The sequence below is a fragment of the Athene noctua genome, chromosome 3, assembly GCF_965140245.1.
Source record: "Athene noctua chromosome 3, bAthNoc1.hap1.1, whole genome shotgun sequence".
Lineage (NCBI taxonomy): Eukaryota > Metazoa > Chordata > Aves > Strigiformes > Strigidae > Athene > Athene noctua.
The window spans coordinates 46,588,618-46,610,018 of record NC_134039.1 but is presented as its reverse complement, the minus strand read 5'-3'; the positions used below and the strand labels follow the sequence as shown (position 1 = coordinate 46,610,018).

Below are 21,401 nucleotides of genomic sequence, written 5' to 3'. Positions count from 1 at the left end.
TATTCTGAAGTCAATTAATTGACTGTACTTGCATAACATTTTTGCTGTGGCTATGGATATTAAAACAATATTCTTTTAAAACTGAACATGCACAGTGTAGTCAAGATTGGCCATAGAGCAGAAATTAAGCTGTAGATGCTCTTGCAACTTTTCATCTGTGTATTCTGAATTCAAAATAGCATGTAAAACTTAAAATTTATAGGGTTTATAACAATAAATTGTCTTATACTAGGCATCTAATCAAATAGCTGTTCTACAGCTTACTTCTCACTATAGCAGTGAAGTATTATAAGTGGACATGTTGCTTTGCTGAATGAAAATCAAAATCTTTGGGAAGTTGGACATTATTTAAGTGTAAAAAGAGAGACCAAACCTCAATAGTCAGTAGTACTTCAATTTGAAAGAAAGAATAAATGTTAACATTGAATTATTTTTCTTTTTCCTCCTCAGGAGTATATTTTAAGACAAGTCGCATCAATGTATCTCAAGCTTGGATGGCCAACGAATAATTTAAACAAATCACTTGTTCAAGCATCATACCAACATGAGTACTGTTATGCTTCTTTTTTTTATTGTTTGTTCATGGGATATAGTTGTAATACTGTTCTACCTAAAATTTGGTGTCATCTTCAGCATGTCATACTTTCCTAACTCTGTGGTCCTTCTGTTTTTCCTTCCTGGGTTAGAGGGAAAGCAGCAAGAGATTAATTCCTCTTTCCTGAGTTTGGAGAACATGATTTCCTAAGCCTTAATTTAATATTTGACTGCACTGGATATTTAAGAACTTGGACTCATGTGACCGCAGAGGTCAGGAAGAGCACATAAGTGTAAATGGGAGCTGGTTTTGGTCCATGACCTTTCTTTAGTTGTTGCAGCAGTTGTAGGCATTAAATTGACACTGAGATTTGAATATCTGGATTAAATGTTGCCCAACTACCAGTTGCTGCCACTGTTATAAGAAATAGCTTTTTGTAAACATTCAAACATCTTCAATAATGCAGCTTTACTGCTTTCTTTAATTTGGACAGAGAGTTGCGTCGGGAAGTCATCATGCTGGCCTGCAGCTTTGGTAACAAACACTGTCACCAGCAGGCTGCAACGTTAATCTCAGATTGGATTTCTAGCAATAGAAACCGGTAAGTGAAACTGAAATGTGTATTTCCCATTTCTCCTACTCAGAGGCAATACAGTTGGCATGCTCTTCCTCTCCTGCCTGCCCCAATCCACAGTGCCCCATTCTGCAGGGTGGTACGTAAGGAAGCAGAGGTCTCTGGCTGTTATTTAAAAATGTCTGTGGGGCTTCAGAATGAATTATATGACTTTGCATGTATGAGTGGGTGGAGGGGACACCCATATAGTCTCTGCCCACTCCTGATAAATTGCTGTTAGTTAATTATATGCTAGAACAAGAGAAGATGGCTTTTAAGGAGGGGTTTAAAGGAAGAAAGATGAGTGAACTCTTCATTGGCAGACAAACAGGGAAAATATTTTACTTTCAAGTAACAAAGAAAAAGAGAAGAGAAAAAGTCTTACATTTTTAGTCTTAGTCTTGTATTAGCTCTGCAAAAAGATCAGATCTCTATAGACATATAGGCATGTAGGAATTTTCAAAGACATCTTGGGCCAATCAGGTATTTCTTTTCAGTTAAGATGTGTCTGTCTTTGTAATATTTCAACATCCTTTACAGGCATACCCAGTTACATATGTACATGAGTGTCTTTTAAAACCAGCCATGAACTGAGAATTAATGGAAATTACATTCCTATATGACTTTGAAACTTCTGAAAAAAAATTATTTTGAAACTATGACTATCTACCTTTAAATAAGATGTGTGTGAGGGTGAGGGTTTTCTTGTGTAAGATGATAGCAGATATATTTACTAAGAAATATATGCCCTAGGGTTTTATATGAATTATTATCGTCAGCAGCAACAATGAAACTATTCAAAGAGGAGATTAAAGAGAAAGAATCATAGGAAAAAAATCTTCAAAAGTAATTTACTTAGATAATAATTTGCAAAATTAGTTAATCAAACCTAGCACCATCTATTAGCATGCACAGCAGTAGATGATTCAGTGTTAAAAAGCTGTCACCGTGCAAACCTTTCTCCTACCCTGTGTCTTCATCCTTTCCAGCAGGATTGAAGAAGGAGGCATCAGGAAAAAAAAAGAAGCTTAATGCTTTGCTAACAATAGCAAGACAGGAAAGGAATAAATTTAAGGAGCCATCTGAAGATTCATCTTAGCCTTTCTATGGGACCATTCTTGGGAGCACAAGATTGTGGTTGCCAGCATATGACAAGTATTATGATAAAAGCATCACAGCAGGGCAGAGGTAGAGAGTAGTTACTAAGTTAAAGCAGTGCATTTCTCCAAAGGAACTGCAGTTTTGAAGAATAGCTGCAACAAATAATGTAATTACAGCATACACATTGACAGTTAGCTGATAAATAGGGGTACAACTTGCAAAGACAGAGATGCGTTTTTATTTCTTTTGATTATAGGATTTGTTCAGTTCCCCACCCTAGAATTTACCAGTTGCTATCTCAGAGCAGTCTTACATACTGACTGTAACTAACATATGAGCAGACTCACTTCCTATCTATTTATGCTGAAATGACATTGCAAAGGCTACTAGTAAAAGCGGCTCTGTAGACATAAAATCCGCTTGTGTTTCACAGTAACAACATTTGTAGGGGTCTGCATCAGGGGTTACCCCATACCACCTTTGCTCAGTTTAAATCAACTCAGACTGAAACCTGGTAATAAAGCAGGGGCTGTTTTCCTTGCTTTCCACCAGGAAAATGATAGTGATTCTACAATCAGAGTTTAATTAAATGGTGTTTGAGTCATGATTCTGCCTCTTTAGCACTTCAGAGACAATAGTTAGCTCAAGTGCAAAGGGCAAGCAGATAAGTACAAGATACATGCAGAGAGCACATCCAACAGGTGCCGTTTTATACTTTCTCATCAATTGCTTGTTTTGCTCAGTTTGATGCCCTTAACAGCTGTTTGTGAATTTGCTGCAAACAGCCACCTCAGAATCTGTAGGAATCCCTTAGAGCTTGTTTCCTCACAAAGAAGGGAAAACTCATGCTGGTCATCTTTCTCCAAACTTCTCTGACAGCTCCTGGTGAGGAAGGGTGGTGATAGGTACAGAAACTATATGTATCCTTGCCCATTCCAGTTATCCACAATGAGGAAAGTTGTATCTGCTGAAAATTACTCTAAAAGTTCTTGTAGATACCCTTCCCTCTTCTGAAACAGAACAAAGACATTGACTGATGCATTGTAGGAAATCTGGTCTTGGTGGGTTTGCACAGCCAGAGCATGAAGATAGGGTTCCAGAGAGCTCAGAGATATTTTATGTACAGGTATAATTTGAGTTTTACTATGAGAGTAAAAATAAAGGCTAATTTTCAACCTTTCCACCCATCCCCTCCCAAGAACCTTATTCTGGATGATGAGATGTTTCATACAATAAGCTAATTCACAAGCAGCTCATGTTGGAAGGAACAAATTCTTAGAGCAGTAGACCCCAAAATGAGACAATGGAATTAGGCTTGTGTCCCAAGATTCAAATCAATACAAAATTAGGGTAGTATTAAATTAATATGTGGTATTAAAATACCACATAAATGCACAGGCAGTAAATCATGTAAAGGAGATTTTTGATTCCCTAGCAGTGACTGCAGTTAAAGTCCAAATACGTGTAACAAAGAACATGCAATTAATAACACTTGTAGAAATGCTAAAATTAATAAATTTTTAACCACGTTTTTAATCTATGGCTTTTTAGAAGTTCTTTTGAAATGTTTTTTCTGTTTCACTTATGGCATTTAATTATGAATAAAGTGTTGGGTAGTAAACAAATACAGTAATATCTAACTGTTTTACCAGCATATGCTTACAGTTGCTGTGGTTTTTAGTAATTATATTTAGTCTGGTAGGTCCAGAAATTAATTACCATCTACTCTTCACTGTAGGGGATTGAAATAATCATAATAATCAGTTACTGTTTGTACTTTGTAATTACATGTTCTTTACTGTGCACATAATTTGCCACAGTAAAATAATGGTCATTCAAAGCACAAAGCCAGAGGTCCTCTTTGTGTTTCTGCACTATTTGAAAAAAACCCATTAGATTTCCAACTGTAGCACTGCAGATTTTCTTATGGAATTAGTAAAAAAAGCCCATACATGTGAACTGCAACATTAAGTCTCTGTGCATGGAAGTGGCAGTCAGCTGAGAAGCTTGAAGGCTTGGATTTCTGAAGTGACTTAGGTGTTTCAGTGCTTCATTTTTAGATGCCTGGCTCACAGGGCAGAATTAGACTCTTGGAGTTATGCTTCCTACAAGGAGATTTGGCAACCTCTAAATGAAGTTGGTGGCAGCCACTGTGCTGAGTGGAGAACATCAGACTGTGAAGGGAGAGTAGGCCCTCTTAGGGTCCAGCACTACAGGTAGAAAGATATCTGTATCAAATTAATATATGTAAATGGCGATCACAGAGTGAGGGGTCCTTGCAAAAGGTGCCTTTCAAAAGTGTCACTAAAGCAGGAAAAGGTCTGCTCCTTTTCTTTTCAAATAGAACTGGCAGAGAAGCTGCTTCTCAACACCCTTTTAAACAGTAATTCTGAGATTGTGGTAGAACTTCAGTTTAGTACCTCAGCCCTGCATCTGCCACATGCAGAAGACCACCCTGATGACCTATCTGCGAGGTGTTTGGGACAGTATTAAGACACCACAAGACACTTTACTCCTCTCATTGAAGCTCAGCCACTGTGATTTATTTAATTAGCAGGAGAAATAATACAGCTCTCCAGCCTAAAGATGAGAGAGCATTCATCTGAGGAAGGGAGGCTTGAGTACCTGAAATACCGGGATTACAATGTATGCAAAGGGCTTCAGGTGGTATTGCTCATGCTACTTCTGCAGGGCAAAACATGATGCTAAAACAAGGAAAGTAACTCTGAAAAAGATGTTTGGCTCTACAAGAGGCAAGCCAAACACATACATCACATGTAGAAGAGGCTATAAGGAGACATCTGGTTGTACTGGTCTAGGAATCAATATCACATTTTAATCCTTGCAATTGTTAAAAAGAAGGGATTATTTTTTCAACTGAAAATCTGAGATTAGACTTCAAGATATGTCTTATGGTTTTTTTAATCAATGAATTTAAGTGATTTTGCTCTTTGTTAACAGCTGATGGCTTCAGCACATTTGCTTGAAAGTCTGCATTGACTTCTGACTTGAGAGTTGATATGAAGGCAAACATTTTTACTCTGTTAAATTGGGATATATGCTACTCCTGTATTGGAGCAGTGGAAACCCTTGAAACTTCCATGTTGAATACATGGAATACAAACTAGTAGAAAACATATAAGCACATTGAAATTTCCCTCTGTAGTTTGAGAATCTAAGGTTACTGGGATTCAGTCAACAGCAGAATGCTGTACAAGAGAAGCTACTGTTAGCAGAAAATTAAGATGTTTGCTTCTACCTTCATTAAACTGAGCTCATCCCTGTGAAGCTCTTTCATGTGTGAAGAAATACATTATTCACACTCCTTAGATATAACAGCATTGTGGTTCAGCCTAAAAAATTAACAAAATTACCATACAATGCCTGCCTGAGCTTGGGAATCAGCCTTGTTAACCCCTTTAACCTTCACTGCATATCTCTTCTGAAAGAAAAACATGTTTCTAAGAGGATTAGCATTTTCAGACTTTCTGTATTGGATAGACTGAGTGAACATGTATTTCTGAGGTTCAAGAAAGAATGTGTGGAGAGCTGCAATCTAAACTCCTGACAGGATATATTATAACAACGGGTAACGTGAATATATACTATGATGGCTCAAAGCATAACTTATCCATAGACACAAGCATGTTTTTGCAAACCTCTCTGTGGGTGCAGACATGATTTTCTTCCAGCTACTGTTACCATCCATCAGCTACAGGTTTCCACATACATATTTCTGCTGGCAGAGTGGACTGTGGATGCATGCTTGCTTGAGGCAAAGTTAGACAGGATAGTGTAAATGTGAGTATATGAGAGAGCTGCTTTGAACTAAGACAGCTGATTTTGCCTTCAGCAGAAAAAGGAGTGCTTGTGTTCTGGTTCTGTTAGTAGAGCTATAGTGATGCTATTCTTTTGCTAATATGTAGCAGTGAGCAGTGGGAGATGATAGGATAGCATCAGACACAATTATGTTGCTATGTTTCTTTAAGATTTTAGTGGACATCTTGGTGTGCCCCTAGCTAGTCATAGCCACTTCAGTTTGCTCTTATGTTTTTTCTTCTTTAGAAATGTAACCATTGCTTTTTATTGGTTGCTGTCTTTTCAATGGAAACAAAGTACTTTAATTAATTGTCTCGATACCCCTAGAAACTTACAGTAAATGCATTTGATTGATTTGGGCTTCATATCACTTTGGGGTGATTTTAGGTTTAATGCAGTTTTTACTATTTTTACTATTATTCTTGTGTCACAAGCACTCTGATCAGTTTTGTTTATGTGGAAAACTGCCTTGCAGATATCATCAGTCTCTCCCCCCCCCAATGGGAAAATCCAATATTCTACCACATCAAAGTTGTATAAAGTGAGGGTTGCATTCTGATGTCTGCAATTTTGGTCTCTTGTCTTTGCATGTGTTATGCTGGCCTTATGGTTGATAACAATCTGCTAATCTTTGATCAACAGAGCTAAGCTCACTGTGCTATTTGATAAGCAGAGTTAATATTCAATCCTTACCTTCTTTCTAATACTTTTTTCTTCTTTTTTTGCAATTCTGAGTGTACATTCAGTCTACACTTTCTAACACGAGATAGGAAGGCATGGGTTTTCTTTTTGTTGATTTTCTGTTTTTTAAGGAAAGCAATGCTTATATGAATAGATGGTGTTTGCAGTGTAGTGCTCTCTGCTGCACTGAATTAGACTGAAGTCAGTATCCATTCTCTAGCTCATGGGTTAACGAAGTTTGCATTTGTCTGTCTTCATGAATGAGAAGAAGTAGAGACTGGTATCCTGAATGCAAATCCAGATATTTTGAATCTGTTATCTGATATTTTGAATCGAGATATTTTGAATCTGTTCTGGTCTCTAATCATCCAGGTTGTTCTGAGAAGTTTTGGGGCACTGAGGTAGGGCCAGAGATCTCGGAAAAGAGAGTATACTATGAATTTTCCAGTTGAGTCTCTGGAGTTCAAGACAGAACACATCTGTGTGTCATTTTGCACTACAGATGAACCACTTCTGGTTACTAAAAAATTAAATCAGGATCTTGGATAATTGCATCCTAGTACCCAGGTATCTCGTTTAATCTTTTAAAATGTAATAGTGTAGATACGGGCTTTTCCAGTGATTTCTGTTTACCATTTCAAAGACTTGTCATATTGCTGTGACTTTTAGGAACACTAATTAATTCTTTGTCAGTCTTGAGAAAGATGCAAGTAATGAAGTAAGATGACTTCCATCACATAATTTGAACAAAGAGAGTGATAACTAACAAGCCTAATTTGAGAGTACTAGATCTCCATACTTGTCTGTGCAGAATTTGTATTTCCTCAGCAAAGAACAGTGGATTCATGTCCATCCACCTGTCTAAATTGGCAGTGTACTTACTTGGATGGACCTTTAACTACTCAATGGAAATGTCACCAGGGAAACAAATTGCACTGCAAGAGTGTACAGGAGACTGTCAGGAGACTGTAACATGTCTATAATGAATTAATGACTATAAATGAAACTATCCATAGATCAGAGGGAGTGGTAAATAACAATTTAACAGTCAATAATTGAGATAATTTCAATGAAGTCTGTCTTAGGTAATAGAAAATCAAATTTCCAAACAAAGTATTTTTTCTTTCTTTTTCCTCCTCCCTTATTTCTCTCTAATGACTTGAGATACATAATTCTGATGCTTTGTTTCACATGGACACACTAGTACTACTGTCTTGCATCAGCTTATAGATGTAATTAAGTTAAACCATCTACATAAGTATTTATGGGAATGTGGCCAACAGGTTAATTATTTTTGTTAGTTGCTTGGAAGAGGCACTAGGTTTTTTCTCAGGTTTGATGCCCACCAGCTATTTTTGGGAATTATTAGTGACAAACATAAAAAAATGAGAGTTATTTTATTTTTTTTCACAATGAATGTCTGATACATGTAAAACAATAAAATAGATCCTTTCTGTGCTCTCAACCCCTAGAAGTTTTAATTACTGAAAAAATTCAGGCATAGCTATTCATGCATTTTGAACTGTTACTGGAGCTTTGCCAGCTAGTGTCAGCCAATGTTGCTGAAGTGATTTAACTAATTAATAGGTTTTTACAACATTTGAGTAGAATCTTGCACTCAAGTCAATAAAACTGTTTAAGGAGGACGAAAACACTGTAGAGTGCACGAGTTAATCAAGGAGTTAGTGCTCTGAAAGATTATCTGGGGAGTATGTCTGAAAAGAGAGAGGATTTTGTCTTATGAAAGACAAAACTGGGCTTTATGGGGCAGCTGGTTCAGGTAGCATTTTTACCTTCTTACTTCTGTACGTGATCACAATAAAATGACCCTATATGTAGCGATTATGGATTAGCAGTAGTTAATTTTCAATTTTTAAAAGTTAGATAGATTTGTCTCCAATTTTCTCATTCAGGAATGATCTCTCCACAACTCTGCAAAACAATTGAACAGAAAGGACCATTTTTAATTGCAAAAACTGTCCAGAAAGGACAAAATAAGGCATATCTACTCAGAGATTAGTCTCACAAAGAAGTGCTTAACTCACCACTCAGTCATTAAAATCAGCGTTGAGGAGCTTGAGTGTGCTAGTTGTGTGTTCAGTTATGAGATATCTGGCATAGGAAGGGAAAGGAGCAATAGCAGTAAGCATCACTTGAGGGATGATGTATTCTCTGCCTGCCACAGTCAGACCCACATGATACCTGAAGCTCAGAAGCACAAGACTGGTACTGAGGAAACCTAGCATCTGTTCATAGCTTTGCCACAGACACCCTGAGTAGCCGTGTCCTTGCTTAATATCCCTTGAATTCAATGTGTGACAGGCACCTAAATGTCAAGCCCATCACAGCTCTGTGCCTCAATTTTCAAGGGGAAGTTCTGTCCTTTCTCTTCAGACTGGGCGTGTGCTATGTTGGAGGATCCTTCCCTCTTCTGTGTGCACAGTGGTGCCAGCAGCATGGCTCCCGGACTTTGTAATACAGAATGGGAGTATAAGCTTTGGAACTGCCATCTTAAAAAATAAACTTCTTATGGTGCTGTTCCTTACAATAGAATCTATATTACAGATCTGCCAACAAAGCCCCAATACTTTGTTGTTATTTCTTATCTGAGCCTTGTAACCTATTAAACAAGTCTATAAATATAGTCATCAAGAAAAATAGGCTTAAGTTAAATGTTAAATAGTTACAAAAATAAAGAATAATGTTTCTGATTAATTTTCTTTGCCAAATAGTACCCTAAATGGTATTGAAATTTGTCACTTAATCAAAGAATGGTCTAAACTGTGTGCAGTTACATTTTAAAAAATTAGAACACAATTTGCCCAGAAGATAAATAATTATGATCCAATTTTGTAAGTGTATCTCCAATTGTTAGAACATACTTTAAATAGGAGCAAGTATGTACCAATTAATTATAACTTAGAAGATTATTCTTAGCTCATTGTAGAGCTTTATTATTCACTCTTGAAAAAAAAAAATCCATGTAAAGGCATAGCACGATTTTAATTAATTTTTTTCTAGCTGTTTAATTTTTAACTTTTTCCCCAAAGTGTTTAATTTTTAAGCATGAGCTCTGCTAGTTACATATTTCATTCTCACCATCATATCTCTTAAGCAAGAAAAATAAAGTTAAATAAATTGGATCAGTATTCAAATAAAAGCTGTTTAAAGTGATGCTTTCAAAAGTTAATCTTTATCTTTATTCTTCTGAAGTATCCATCAATCATATTAGCTCTTTAAAATTGAGAGCAGCCTTGAAGGCCCAGATGAGGTTTAATGTAACACGGGGATATGTTCTGCAGTGTTACTACCTAAGCTGAACTGAAACAATGGTAATTTTATCCACTTGATTCAGTTAATACAGGGGGCAAACATTCAACATGCTGATCTGATTCCTTGGAACTGCAATTTTAGAACAACATTTTCCATGAAGCTATAAAATTAAAAAATCTGTAGACTGGGGAGATTTCATATGTTTAGATAATGATGAAATACGGGCCCATAATGACTGGAGGAGAGAGAAAGCAAAAATCTCCACAAATGGAGAAAATTCAATTAGAGGAGTCTCTGTTGAGGCAATAGAGAAATGACTTTGGGGATATTCACATTTTCATAAACAATTTTCATTTTCACAAGAAGAACCCCCCTGTCTACAGTCTTGATTACAAGCCTCTCACAGGAGTAATTTGTGGCTTTTCATAGCCATGAGTTTTGTAGTTTCTGAAGCTAAGCCTTTTAAAATCAGTATTTGTTCTGATGTTTTGGTTTGTCGGGGCTGACTTTTTTCACATTGTCCTAATGACTTAGCTTATAGATAGGGACCTAAAACCTTCCCTGGAGTAATTGGTTGGATGATTTTGAGTAGATCTGCTACACTGCAAATATGCTATGACTGATTTGGTTGCAATAGAGTTTTCTTTGCAAGAAACATGGTGATATCTAGGTATGGTCACGGGTTCCGTGCCATCACTTGTCTTAAGTCTTCCTTCCCAGAGCATGCAAATGATCCTGTGGTTACTGACTGCACTGCTGCTAAAAACACTAATGTTGGCATTTAGAACATAGAAGATGGAGTAGCTGGGAAAGCCCATTGAACTGACATGTTTTACTGTAAAATTCCAAAATGTAAACTTCAGAAGTGAGGAATGCTGACCTTTTTGGGGTTAGTCATCCACTTCTAGGTACTTCTGCTGCTGACTGTACTAGCCAAGCATAGACTGACAGTCCTTCCAGCACAGTTTCATACCTGAATTAATGGAGCAGTCAACCAAAAAAAGGATTACTTTTCCCAGGTGCCTTATAGTTCCTTATAGTATCTCTTGGCTGAGTCACATCTCTTGCAGTAAACCAAAGATAATATTTCTGCTGACAAAACTCAGAAAAACTATGTGTGCTTCTAAAAAAATGATTTAGTATTTGTGTGTCAATATATAAAAAGTCCTTTTGTAATTGAAATAAAGCTTGACTGGGTTCAACTGTTCTTCATATTCAGATATCATATGATAAAACAGATTTGGGGCAATGGGTTGTTTGGTCGCATGGCCAGGATACTGGCCTTAGTACTTTTGGTTTAGCATATGTTCTTATGGCTGCTGTCAGTTTATTAATTCCAAAATTAAAAGCAAAAAAAGATATAAACTGGTAAGGAAGTTGTGCTTTAAGGACAAATAACCTAGTGTATCAGAAAAACATGACAATAATTAATATTACTTTCATGTTCTGTGCAGTGTATGTACATTTGGCTGCATATTTATGTTACTGTAATTGCTGACCTGAAGTTTTGAGAGAGTTGCAGTTATTTAGAAAATTTTAAGCCTCATTCGGAGTTGATATAAGCCAACACAAAGGAGGCACCTAAATATCTGCTCCATTAATTTTAGTATATCTTGATTTCTTGTGTTTAAATAAGTAATCTTAATTTTCTGTAATAGACTCAATTATATGCAGTTTCCTTTGCATGCACTTTTTGAAGGAAAGGTTAAATGGGGGAAAAATAAAATGTTGATATCCATTAATGTTTGAAATATTGCAACAGGGTTTAATGATAGACTTTCAACTAAGAAGTACAAATTCCATTACAATGAATTGGAAATTCAGCACCTAGCACACATGGATATTTCTGTAAATGTCAACCAAACTCACATTTTACTAATGTTAACTCAGTTTTTGGAATCAAAGCTCAGTAGTATGGAAAACCTGGTGAAAGTGATAACTTTTTTCTTTATTGCTATGTACGTTTACATACAATTTCCTTTAATGGATCTGGTTAGCTTTAAGGATGTTCTGGTTTCCTTGGTCTTGGTCTAGCAGTTCTGTAGGGACCACAGAAGCAGTTGCATCGACAATACATAAGCCAAAACCTCCTGATCCTGGGTAAATCTAAGGAGAGTTCCTAACTTTTTTCAGTGTCAAACATTTTAGGTCATCTGAACATTTAGAGAAAAATCTAAGAGGGTAATAGGAAGCATCAAGGGGGAGGAACTCTGGAACCTGCATTTTTTGGAGGCCCCATCTGTGTGTCGGGGACCTGCTTGAGCAATGTGGTCATAACCATATCCATGCTGACTGCCTGGCTTGGCTCTGGATGGCATGTTCTCAGACAGCAATTTGGTGGTGGGAGGACAAGAAACAGTAAGATCTTGAACTATGCCAGGATCTTCACTCTAGTACCAATCTGCTCAGGCTAGATCGAAGCCGTTCATGGCAAAGATGAGACATTACACCTCTGATTTTGCTTTAGAAGGCAATATTGCTGGTGCGTGCTATGCATAGTTAAAAGTTTCATATTCCTAGCAGCTTTAAAATGGACTACATTTTTCTTGCCTACCCTTTCAGTTTTGCTTTGGAGAGTTCACTCCTGAATAAATGTCTGGGTTTGTCTGCATCAAATGCAAAATACCTCAGCACTAGTCAACCCTTTGTGGTTCTGTTAGTATGGGACTCTGCTAAAAAAACCTCCACGAAGCAGCAGTGTTCTGAGCCATGTTGTCTCAGCAGAAGCAAAATTCATGTGACTATCTGCATCTAAATCTGCAGATATTCCCTCTGAGCTGATGACTACACTAGCCAGAGAACATGAACAAAGCCTCAACCTCAGGACTTTCTTACTACTTGGAAAAAGCATAACAAAAAAGCAGTAGGCATTAATTCCCCAAAGTTGTTCCACCAGTAGCAAGAGTGCACTTTTTTTTCCAGTTTTTCCTTAATTTAGCTACATACTACTTTTGTTCTTTTTTTCAAGAAACCATCTTTAGTTGTTGGAAACAGCTAACCCCATAGAGGCAACAACAGTTTGTAACCCTTTACAGTTATCAACATATGGTTTCTTACTTTGCTTACTTCCTTATGAAGTACTGAAGACGAATCAAAATTTTGAAATGCTGAAAAGCCATACTGCGTTTCATGTTCCAGGGACTCAGACATGACCAAAGAGATCAGCTGAAGTTTTTTAACAAAAGCACTCATTACAGAGCCCAATAATAGAAAATTTCAGTGGAAGAAAGTTTTTTTCTGGAGAATGAGCAGATGGAAGTAAAAGAACCTCTTTGTTCTTGACTGGGATAGCCCAGTGTATGGTGTAAGTCTTTGGTGAAAGTCTTATAATAAGTGTTGATGAAACCTTCTCTTTCTGTGTTGTGTAAGATTTGAAATCGGATTTTACGGAGATAATTTCACTGTATTACTGCCCAGTCACTGACAGCAGCTGTATTTATTTCTAGATTCTCTACAGAGATCTTACATACGAAGTTCCAGAGGTGTTTCAGCCTGGAGAACTGTGTTTTGGTGTAATTTTTAGCAACAAAAAGAGGGCATTCTTCTCTGCAAATCAGAAACTTATTCCTCTGAGAAGTGTCTAGCTTTATCTGCAGGAATACCCTTTAGCTCACATATGTTTCAGCTTCTGTGCTTGTATAGGAAGCATAAGCAGGATAGGAAATTGAAAGCCCAGCTGAGATCTTTTTAGAACAAAACAGTACATATGCACATCCTATACTAGATCTGAATTTGGCCTCAAGAAACTTTCATTTAACTGAGTTTGTATTACTTGAGAAGTAATCAGAGTTCACAACCATCCTGTGGCATAGCTGGTTTTGCACTGGTGTTAAAATGCTGTGAAAATTAACAGATCTTTCTATTTTCTTCTCTCCAAAACCCACCATTTTTCAGTAGCATTGTCTCAGCACATCCTTCCTTACTTGTATGTTACTATATGAAGATGGAGCACATTACAGCACAAGCAAGGATGAGTTTCTGGCTGATCAGCTCCTATTCTAAAACCTCAGTACTAAGGACAAGAAGAAGAGATTTGGCTTAGTGCCCAGCAACAGAGTGATAAGATCCCATGCTAATTTGGAGAGCTTATGTTACCTGTCCTGCAGGTTATGTGGCACATTATGTGTTGATGAACTGTATGACCATAATGTATAGTCTCCCAACAGTGTGATAGCATTGTGAAAAGAATGGCAAACGTGTTACCTGTTAGAAAATCCATTAGGATGGCCTGGAAAATTGGAAGATTTCGGTGGCAGTAAAGAGATGCATATGTAATTAAAAAAAAAAAAAAAAAAGTTACTGTTGCACTTAATTTTGGAGTCCCTTAAAGGTAGTGATGTTCTTCCTTTGTTTCCAATATCAAGGGGCTACTTATTTACCACAGTGCTGTTACTGATTTCTTTTGTAGAATCCCACTCAATGTGAGAGACATTGTCTACTGTACAGGAGTTTCACTGATGGATGAAGATGTATGGGAGTTCATCTGGATGAAATTTCATTCTACCACAGCAGTGTCTGAGAAGAAAATATTATTAGAAGCCTTAACTTGCAGTGATGACAGAAACTTGCTGAACAGGTACCAAAATACCTATATCTGAATGTTACCAATAATCACTTCAACATATATGGATCATCACTTAAGCTTTGGTTTAAATGAAAGAACTTTGCTTTTCAAGCCCAAGCTTACTGTCTATTAAACTGTTTTATGTTTTTGCATTAATGCATACGAAAATTGACACATATTATGTCTTTTCACTTCCAAGCTTTCCTGTGTTCTTTGGAAATGTTTGAAATCCTATAATAAATAATGCTATTTTTTTTAAGCATATATTGACCAGTCTGATCTTTCATAAAAATGTACATGTAAGGTTCGCCTCAGCCTTTTCTGAAATCCTTTTACATCAAAATTTTTCTGATTCATGAACGTGCCTCATCTTTGGAATCATAGAACTAAGCCACTGAATTCACTTGGAGAGTTAAACAAACCATTTGGCAGTGATTATTTTTTTTTCTGAGAGTTTTCTGATGTGTTGTTAGACTATGTGTCGGTGAAACTAAGTAGGATTTTTTTTCCTTGCTTCTCCCACTAGGCTTTTGAATTTGTCTCTCAACTCAGAAGTTGTCCTGGATCAAGATGCAATTGATGTGATAATCCATGTAGCTCGAAATCCACATGGAAGGGATCTTGCTTGGAAGTTTTTCAGAGAAAAATGGAAAATATTAAATGCTAGGTAAAGACAAAAAGCCTAAATTTATTTTAATTTTATTATTTTGATGTAATTTGTTTTAAGTATTGTCTATGTATACATTCATGTAAGTGCCTGAATCTAGTCCATTCTCTTTTAATCCATAAATAGAGATGTCTCTAAATATGAAATACATACATATGAGTCATAAATGCATTTATTCATGGATTATCACACACATGCATAGAAACATTTATCTCTTAGCAATCATCTGTATATATATTACTGTATTGTCTATCTATATGTCAAGTGCTGCAGTTCTACTTTTACCTAGATAAAAAAACAGCAAAGGAATTTTGCTGATTTTAAGTCTGACAAAAAAAATCTTTTGAAGAACATTATTTCAACTGTGGGAAAAAACACCGAACCCTTTTTGAAACATTTCTGTTTTCAAAAGGATGTTAATATAGTGTCCTTCCACTCTGCATTTCAGGTGAGTTTCAAGTAATGGAGGAGCAACATTTTGAGTTAAAAATAGATGAACAGGAAGAGACAAGGTTGTTCCTTATATCTGCTTCTCTTTCTCTTTGAACAAGTGCTATATGCTCCTACTCAGAAGCACAATCAACATTTTAAAATCCTTTTTGATAAAGATTTTGATATTAATTCAATGACTGAGAAATTTCTTTAGCTTTTTATGGAGAGCCTGAGGGTCTGAAAGATTTCACAGCAGCTCATCTGATACTGACAGATTAGAAGGGGCCACAGCTTGGATGAAATTCAAGTTCTTAAAGGCAGGTGTCCAAGAACTTGAGACACTGCACACCAGGCCACTGTCATGGTGTTGGCAGAAAAGTATTGGAGATCTGTTTCATTCTGGACTTGTGAGGAGCCATCTAGTATACCAAGGAATATTTGAAATGGTTTATTTAAGATGCTATATTTATGCTACTAGATCCTAGTGCCTGATGAATACAGGTACCAACTTACTATATGTTTCACAGCATCAGAAGAAGAGTCAAGGAAACTCAGATACTGCAACTTTCCTAAAGATTCAAGAAGTTGTTCATGCTGTTTTGGATAATACTTTAGTGATACTTTAGAAGTTCAGCTGGGAAAATAGGTTTGAGCTGGAATTCAGTTTGGAAGTTTATATTGCAGGAGATACTTTTCGAAAGCAATATCCAAAAAGATTTAAGAGTGTTGAAGAATTTAAAAGTTAAGAATTCTCTGCTTCTGATATGATTATTTCAGGGACTGGACTTTTATGCAGAAAGTGTATGGCAGACCCATTACTTTTATACAACCCAGTGCAGTTAGTTATGCTCTGCATAGCAAATAATTTTTTAGGTTTCTCCAGGATTTTATACTGAATTTAGGCATAAATCTGTCAAAATCTATATTGTTACAAACACATATGCAGAAGTTACAAACATGTAGCAAGTACATTTATCTGACAGTCTAGCTAACACCTGTGATTTTAGACATGAACAAGACTAAGCAGTGTAGACAAATGGGCAAGATTTAGAAAACTATGACACATGCCAAATTTTTTGTGTGTTTTAAATAGCTTTTCTTCACCTAAAATTTGAATTTTATTTATCTCACTTGCTTGGAATGTATCACTCTGCAATCTGAGTTCCTAACAATCAGCAAGGCCTCATCAAAAACCTGGGTTTCGTCCTTTTCTAATGAGAAAATAACAGAGAGTCTGTCTCTTTGTCCAGCACTGACTTTGTTATCTACATCCGCCAAACACAAATTAGAGCCACCAAAAGGATTGTAGCAGTTGCGTTTTTCTAAAAGGGATGTCCAGTTGAGTTTCTATCAATTGCCAAAAGATTCAATGCAGTGGAATAAAATAGTTCATGAAAGCTGTACATATGTGATGTATGTTGAAAAGAACTCTGTTTTGTAATTATAGATTAAAACCTTTTAAGAGAGACTTTGAGAGAGTGGAATTAGTCTGTCACCTTGCCCCTTAATGTTCAGGAAAACAGTGACGTGACAAAATGCAAAACTGGGCTTCTGATTTAAGCTTGCACACTAGTACACTTTTAAAATACAAGCTTTACTGCAGAATTATAGTTTAAGTACACTCTGTCCCAAGGCATCTTTTTTCTACAATTAGAATTTATTATTTAATTTTACTAAAAACTACAATACCTTATACAAAACATTGATTTAATAAGGTGATACCTCAGTGGTATTTTCCATTGAATTTATTATAAAAGGTGTTGATGTTTGAGATAGTAATATGAAGTAACTGAGAGTGATTAAATTATGCTATAACACTATTCTAACTTTAAAACACAGCATGACAAAGAGTTAGAATGACAACAAAATATTGTAATCCCTTTATATTTTTACAGTATACTTGTGTTTCAATTGTCAGGAAGATACTGATAATATGTAAAGTCTTCAAAATCACTCATATCCTATTTACAAAGGTGATTTAGAAACTGAGGTGCCAAGCAAGTCTTTTGTAAGAAATCTGTGGGACTGTTAAAATTCTGAAAAAGAGAATTGAAAATACTGTGCTTGAATTCCTGTTACCTGAACGTGCACTACCTTGGCTCCTAAATCATTTTCATCATGTGTGCAGGTGTGTGTCTGTGTGTGAAAATTTAACCCAACAGCTGCCTATAAGAATTCTTTCATTCTCAAGTTCTGAATCATTTTTCACCGTTTGGGGATTAGACAATATTTGGGAAGCCATTTAAATCTGTCCAGAGTAAGTGGATTATGTTGCCTCTCAAATTGAGTTTGGATGAGTGCAAAGCCTGTATAAATGTGTGTCACTGGAGGATCACATCCCCATAAATAAAGGATCAGGTGGAGAACCCATGACTCCAGGGTGTTTCCAGGGAGCTCAGGCATGGAAGGTCCTGGTTCTGCCCTGCTGCTGTCTTCCCTATGAAGGGTTGGAAGACTGATACTTGTGATACCAAACACTTTTTCTATTTATTCTTGTTTCACCCCTGGAAAATACTCTTTTGGGAGGTGGCTTTTCTAGAATTTTTGCCAGCAGAGCCCATTTAGAAATTGCTGTTAGTGTCTGACTTTTCACCCAAGTAGGCGTAACAGGCAGTAATCAGCACAGGTATTCATGAAAGTATCATTTCAGTGGAAGGAATTCTGCTACTTCTTGTTTGCACGGTGGCAATAGTACAGACTGCAAGAAATATAAAATCCCTGCAGCTGTTTTTATGAGGTCACTTCTGTAAAGTGGATTGGTAACCTTGTCAAAAGACCCCATCAGGAAGAGCTTCCAATTTTCCAAGCAGTCAATTATGAGGCTAAGCAGAGGCTGTAATAATAAAGGGCTTTGTTAGAAAGCCTAAATGTGCTTAAAGGACCATGAAATCCATACTTCCCATAGGAGGTGTTTGCCTCTGGACGTCTATATCCGTCAGTGTGACAAGTTTTGGAAAAAGAGATGTACTTGATGAAATATCCATGAATAATTCAGTTATTAGTGGTCAGGGAGTAGGATTTTTGATACCTATAACTGTGTTTCCCCTCATACAAGCTCAAGGTAGCAAACAACACAGTGTACACTTTCCCTAAAGCAGAATCTTCTCAATGAAAACTCAGTTCTCTTCCCCCTCCCTCTTTCTATTCCTCTGCCTGGGGCTATCCCTCTCCCTCTCCCTTTTTCTTTCTTCCGTTTTGAAAGGACTGTGGCTTACAGTACCTAAGCTTTTGAGGGTAATTCATTTAGGATTAATAGAAGCAGAACAGAAAGCTATGATTGTGCTAGTTCATTTCACTTTGAATTTTGAATTCCTTCTCTAAATCAGTTTGTAAAAGTAGGGTATGAACTGAATTGTTCCCCCAGATAAACTTAATGGTAGTGAAGTCTATTGGTATTACTTACACATATCTGACAGGAGAGCTGGATTCCCTATCTTAAAAACAGTCATGTCCAGATTAGCTAGATATTTCTTTGGATGTATGTGCAGATAAGGATAACTATTTGTCAAGTGCCTTGTGTTACGCTGAGTGACATCTAACTTGAACAAAAGACTTGATTATGGTTTCCATTAGCGTTACATTCTTCATGCTAGAAACTTTGAAAAAAAACCCAACCCATAAACTATTCCAACATGAAATGCAAAACTTCAGGAGTAGTATGGTTAATTTTATAAGTGATACAGATGCTTCATTTGTGGGATTGAAAAAAACTTGTGGAAAAGCAAGTTGAACAGCAGGATTTGAATGGCCAGTTTCAAAGCAACTACCTACAGAAGGTCATTGCTGATTGCTGCTGAGTATCTTACTCTTTAAATACTCCTTGCCCAAGCTTTCAAATTGTCATTCCAGGTTGGTTCTTTGAAGATGCTATATCATGGCCCAGGGGATTATTTTTGCAGTATTATGCTCTATCAGTATTATTTATTTTAATTATCAGATACTGGAACAAGAAAATTTGATTCAGTTCACTTATCAAGAGGCTATTTGTAATGTAGATGAGACGAATGAATACAAAATGCAGAGAAGGCTGCAGCACTTCAAAAAGTCTGTTTTAATGGTACAGCTAGAAGAGTTCCTCAAAATACTTCTCCACAATTGCTGCTCCGCTCCTTCTTTGGCACCTGTATTTTGAGCTGTCAGTGGTGTCATTACATGGAAAGCTGTTTCGCTGAGCATCAGGTGTTGTAGTTTGGTCCCCTTCTCCTTCGGAGCTCTCATCTGCGGCTGTGGTTAAGCCCATTCTGCTTAGTAGCATCTGACTGAAAAGTTAACCACAAATAGCTCAGCCTAGAAGAACATCTCAGTCCAGGTTTTTAGCATGAAACACTCGAATACCAGTGTCCAATTCCAGTGCTGTTCCCTTGGATCCCCAAAATTGGTCCCATATGTTCTCCCATGCTTGGAGAAGACTACTTTCTAATTTTCAGCTGGCCTGGCACTTGCACTTACACTCTGTGCGTCTTTGTTTTGCTCTTACAGGTATGGGGAAGCATTATTTATGAATTCAAAGCTTATCAGTGGTGTCACAGAATTCCTCAATACTGAAGAAGAACTAAGAGAGGTAAATTTTAAATTACTTTTGGCACATGAGTCTGTATTCATTGTAGGCAGGGAGCAGGGCAGAAGCAATAAGGTGTTTGTTGTTCAGGAACTCTGGTTGCTCAGCTGGAGTCGCAGGCCCATGCTGCATCTGGGCAGAGCAAGGATGAGGAGCAGATTGCAAAGGCATCTGAGTGTGTAGAGGTGGTGTCATGAGGTGGGTAGTGCAGGCACTTCTCTGTGCTTGGCTGGATGTGTAGGTTTGCTTTTTTTCTCTTGACTATTCGTTGAGAAACAAAAGATGAGATCTTTGGGCAGCCCTAGAAAACCCTGGTGTTGAAAGTAGAAGCTGACAGTGCCTTCTCTGTTTTTCTTTTGCCTACAGTATTTTCATGTGAGAAAAGCTGTTAACCTGATATTCTGGCCAAATGACACCACAATAATTTGTTCTAAATGCTAAGTACTTCTTATCTAGATTGCAAAGATTTCTCATTTTAACTTAACATCTGCCCTGACTGAGGTAGTTGTATGGTTGTGTTATGCTCTGCTTAGCAGCTGCTCAACATTACCCGAAATGGATCAAATTATTCTTATGCAACATAATCACCATTAATTGAACTCTGATTGCGCTATGATATTTTGTTTCCAACCATTTGTCTGCACTCAAGTCTAGTGGCCTCAGGAACATACGGAAGAGCCACAGCTGCTTTCCTCAAAGCTACCCAGGTGGGACGACAGTGCTGGCCAGATTTGAGAATCTGCCCTGAACAAGTACTCTTAGTTTCCACCTCCATGGTAGTATTGGCAGGCTGCCTGTTTCTGCTTCCCCTAAAAGAAACTGGTCTTGTAAACATTTTGGTATAAAAAGTACAGAGATCAGGTAAAGTCTTATTTGATAGTTTTCAGGTCCCTCTCATGCTTTTTAACTGTGATGGGAACGAGGCAGTTGCAGGATCAGACTTTTCAGTTTTGAGCCCATGCACAAAGAGATGTTGTTGGAAGTTAGATTTAAATAAACAAGGTGAATTTGGTGTCACCAGGAAACAAAAAATAACTAGTTAAGAAGAAGTGTTGCTAAACCCACCTAATTTTATACAAGTCAACATAACCACCAACCTACTGTGCAGATCAGCCTTGCCATTCTCACTTAAAAAGAACAGTAATTCCAAGTACACCA

At 37.0% G+C, this 21,401-nt stretch overlaps 1 protein-coding gene across 1 annotated transcript in view; it reads left to right on the top strand.

Annotated features, from left to right (window-relative positions):
• TRHDE (thyrotropin releasing hormone degrading enzyme) overlaps window positions 1–21,401 on the top strand; it is a 221,298-nt gene that overhangs the window by 191,573 nt on the left and 8,324 nt on the right. The window contains exons 14-18 of the mRNA XM_074902853.1: window positions 451–548; window positions 1,029–1,136; window positions 14,431–14,598; window positions 15,113–15,253; window positions 20,165–20,246. Coding sequence (XP_074758954.1) covers window positions 451–548; window positions 1,029–1,136; window positions 14,431–14,598; window positions 15,113–15,253; window positions 20,165–20,246 — 597 coding nt within the window. The remainder of the gene's footprint in view (window positions 1–450; window positions 549–1,028; window positions 1,137–14,430; window positions 14,599–15,112; window positions 15,254–20,164; window positions 20,247–21,401) is intronic.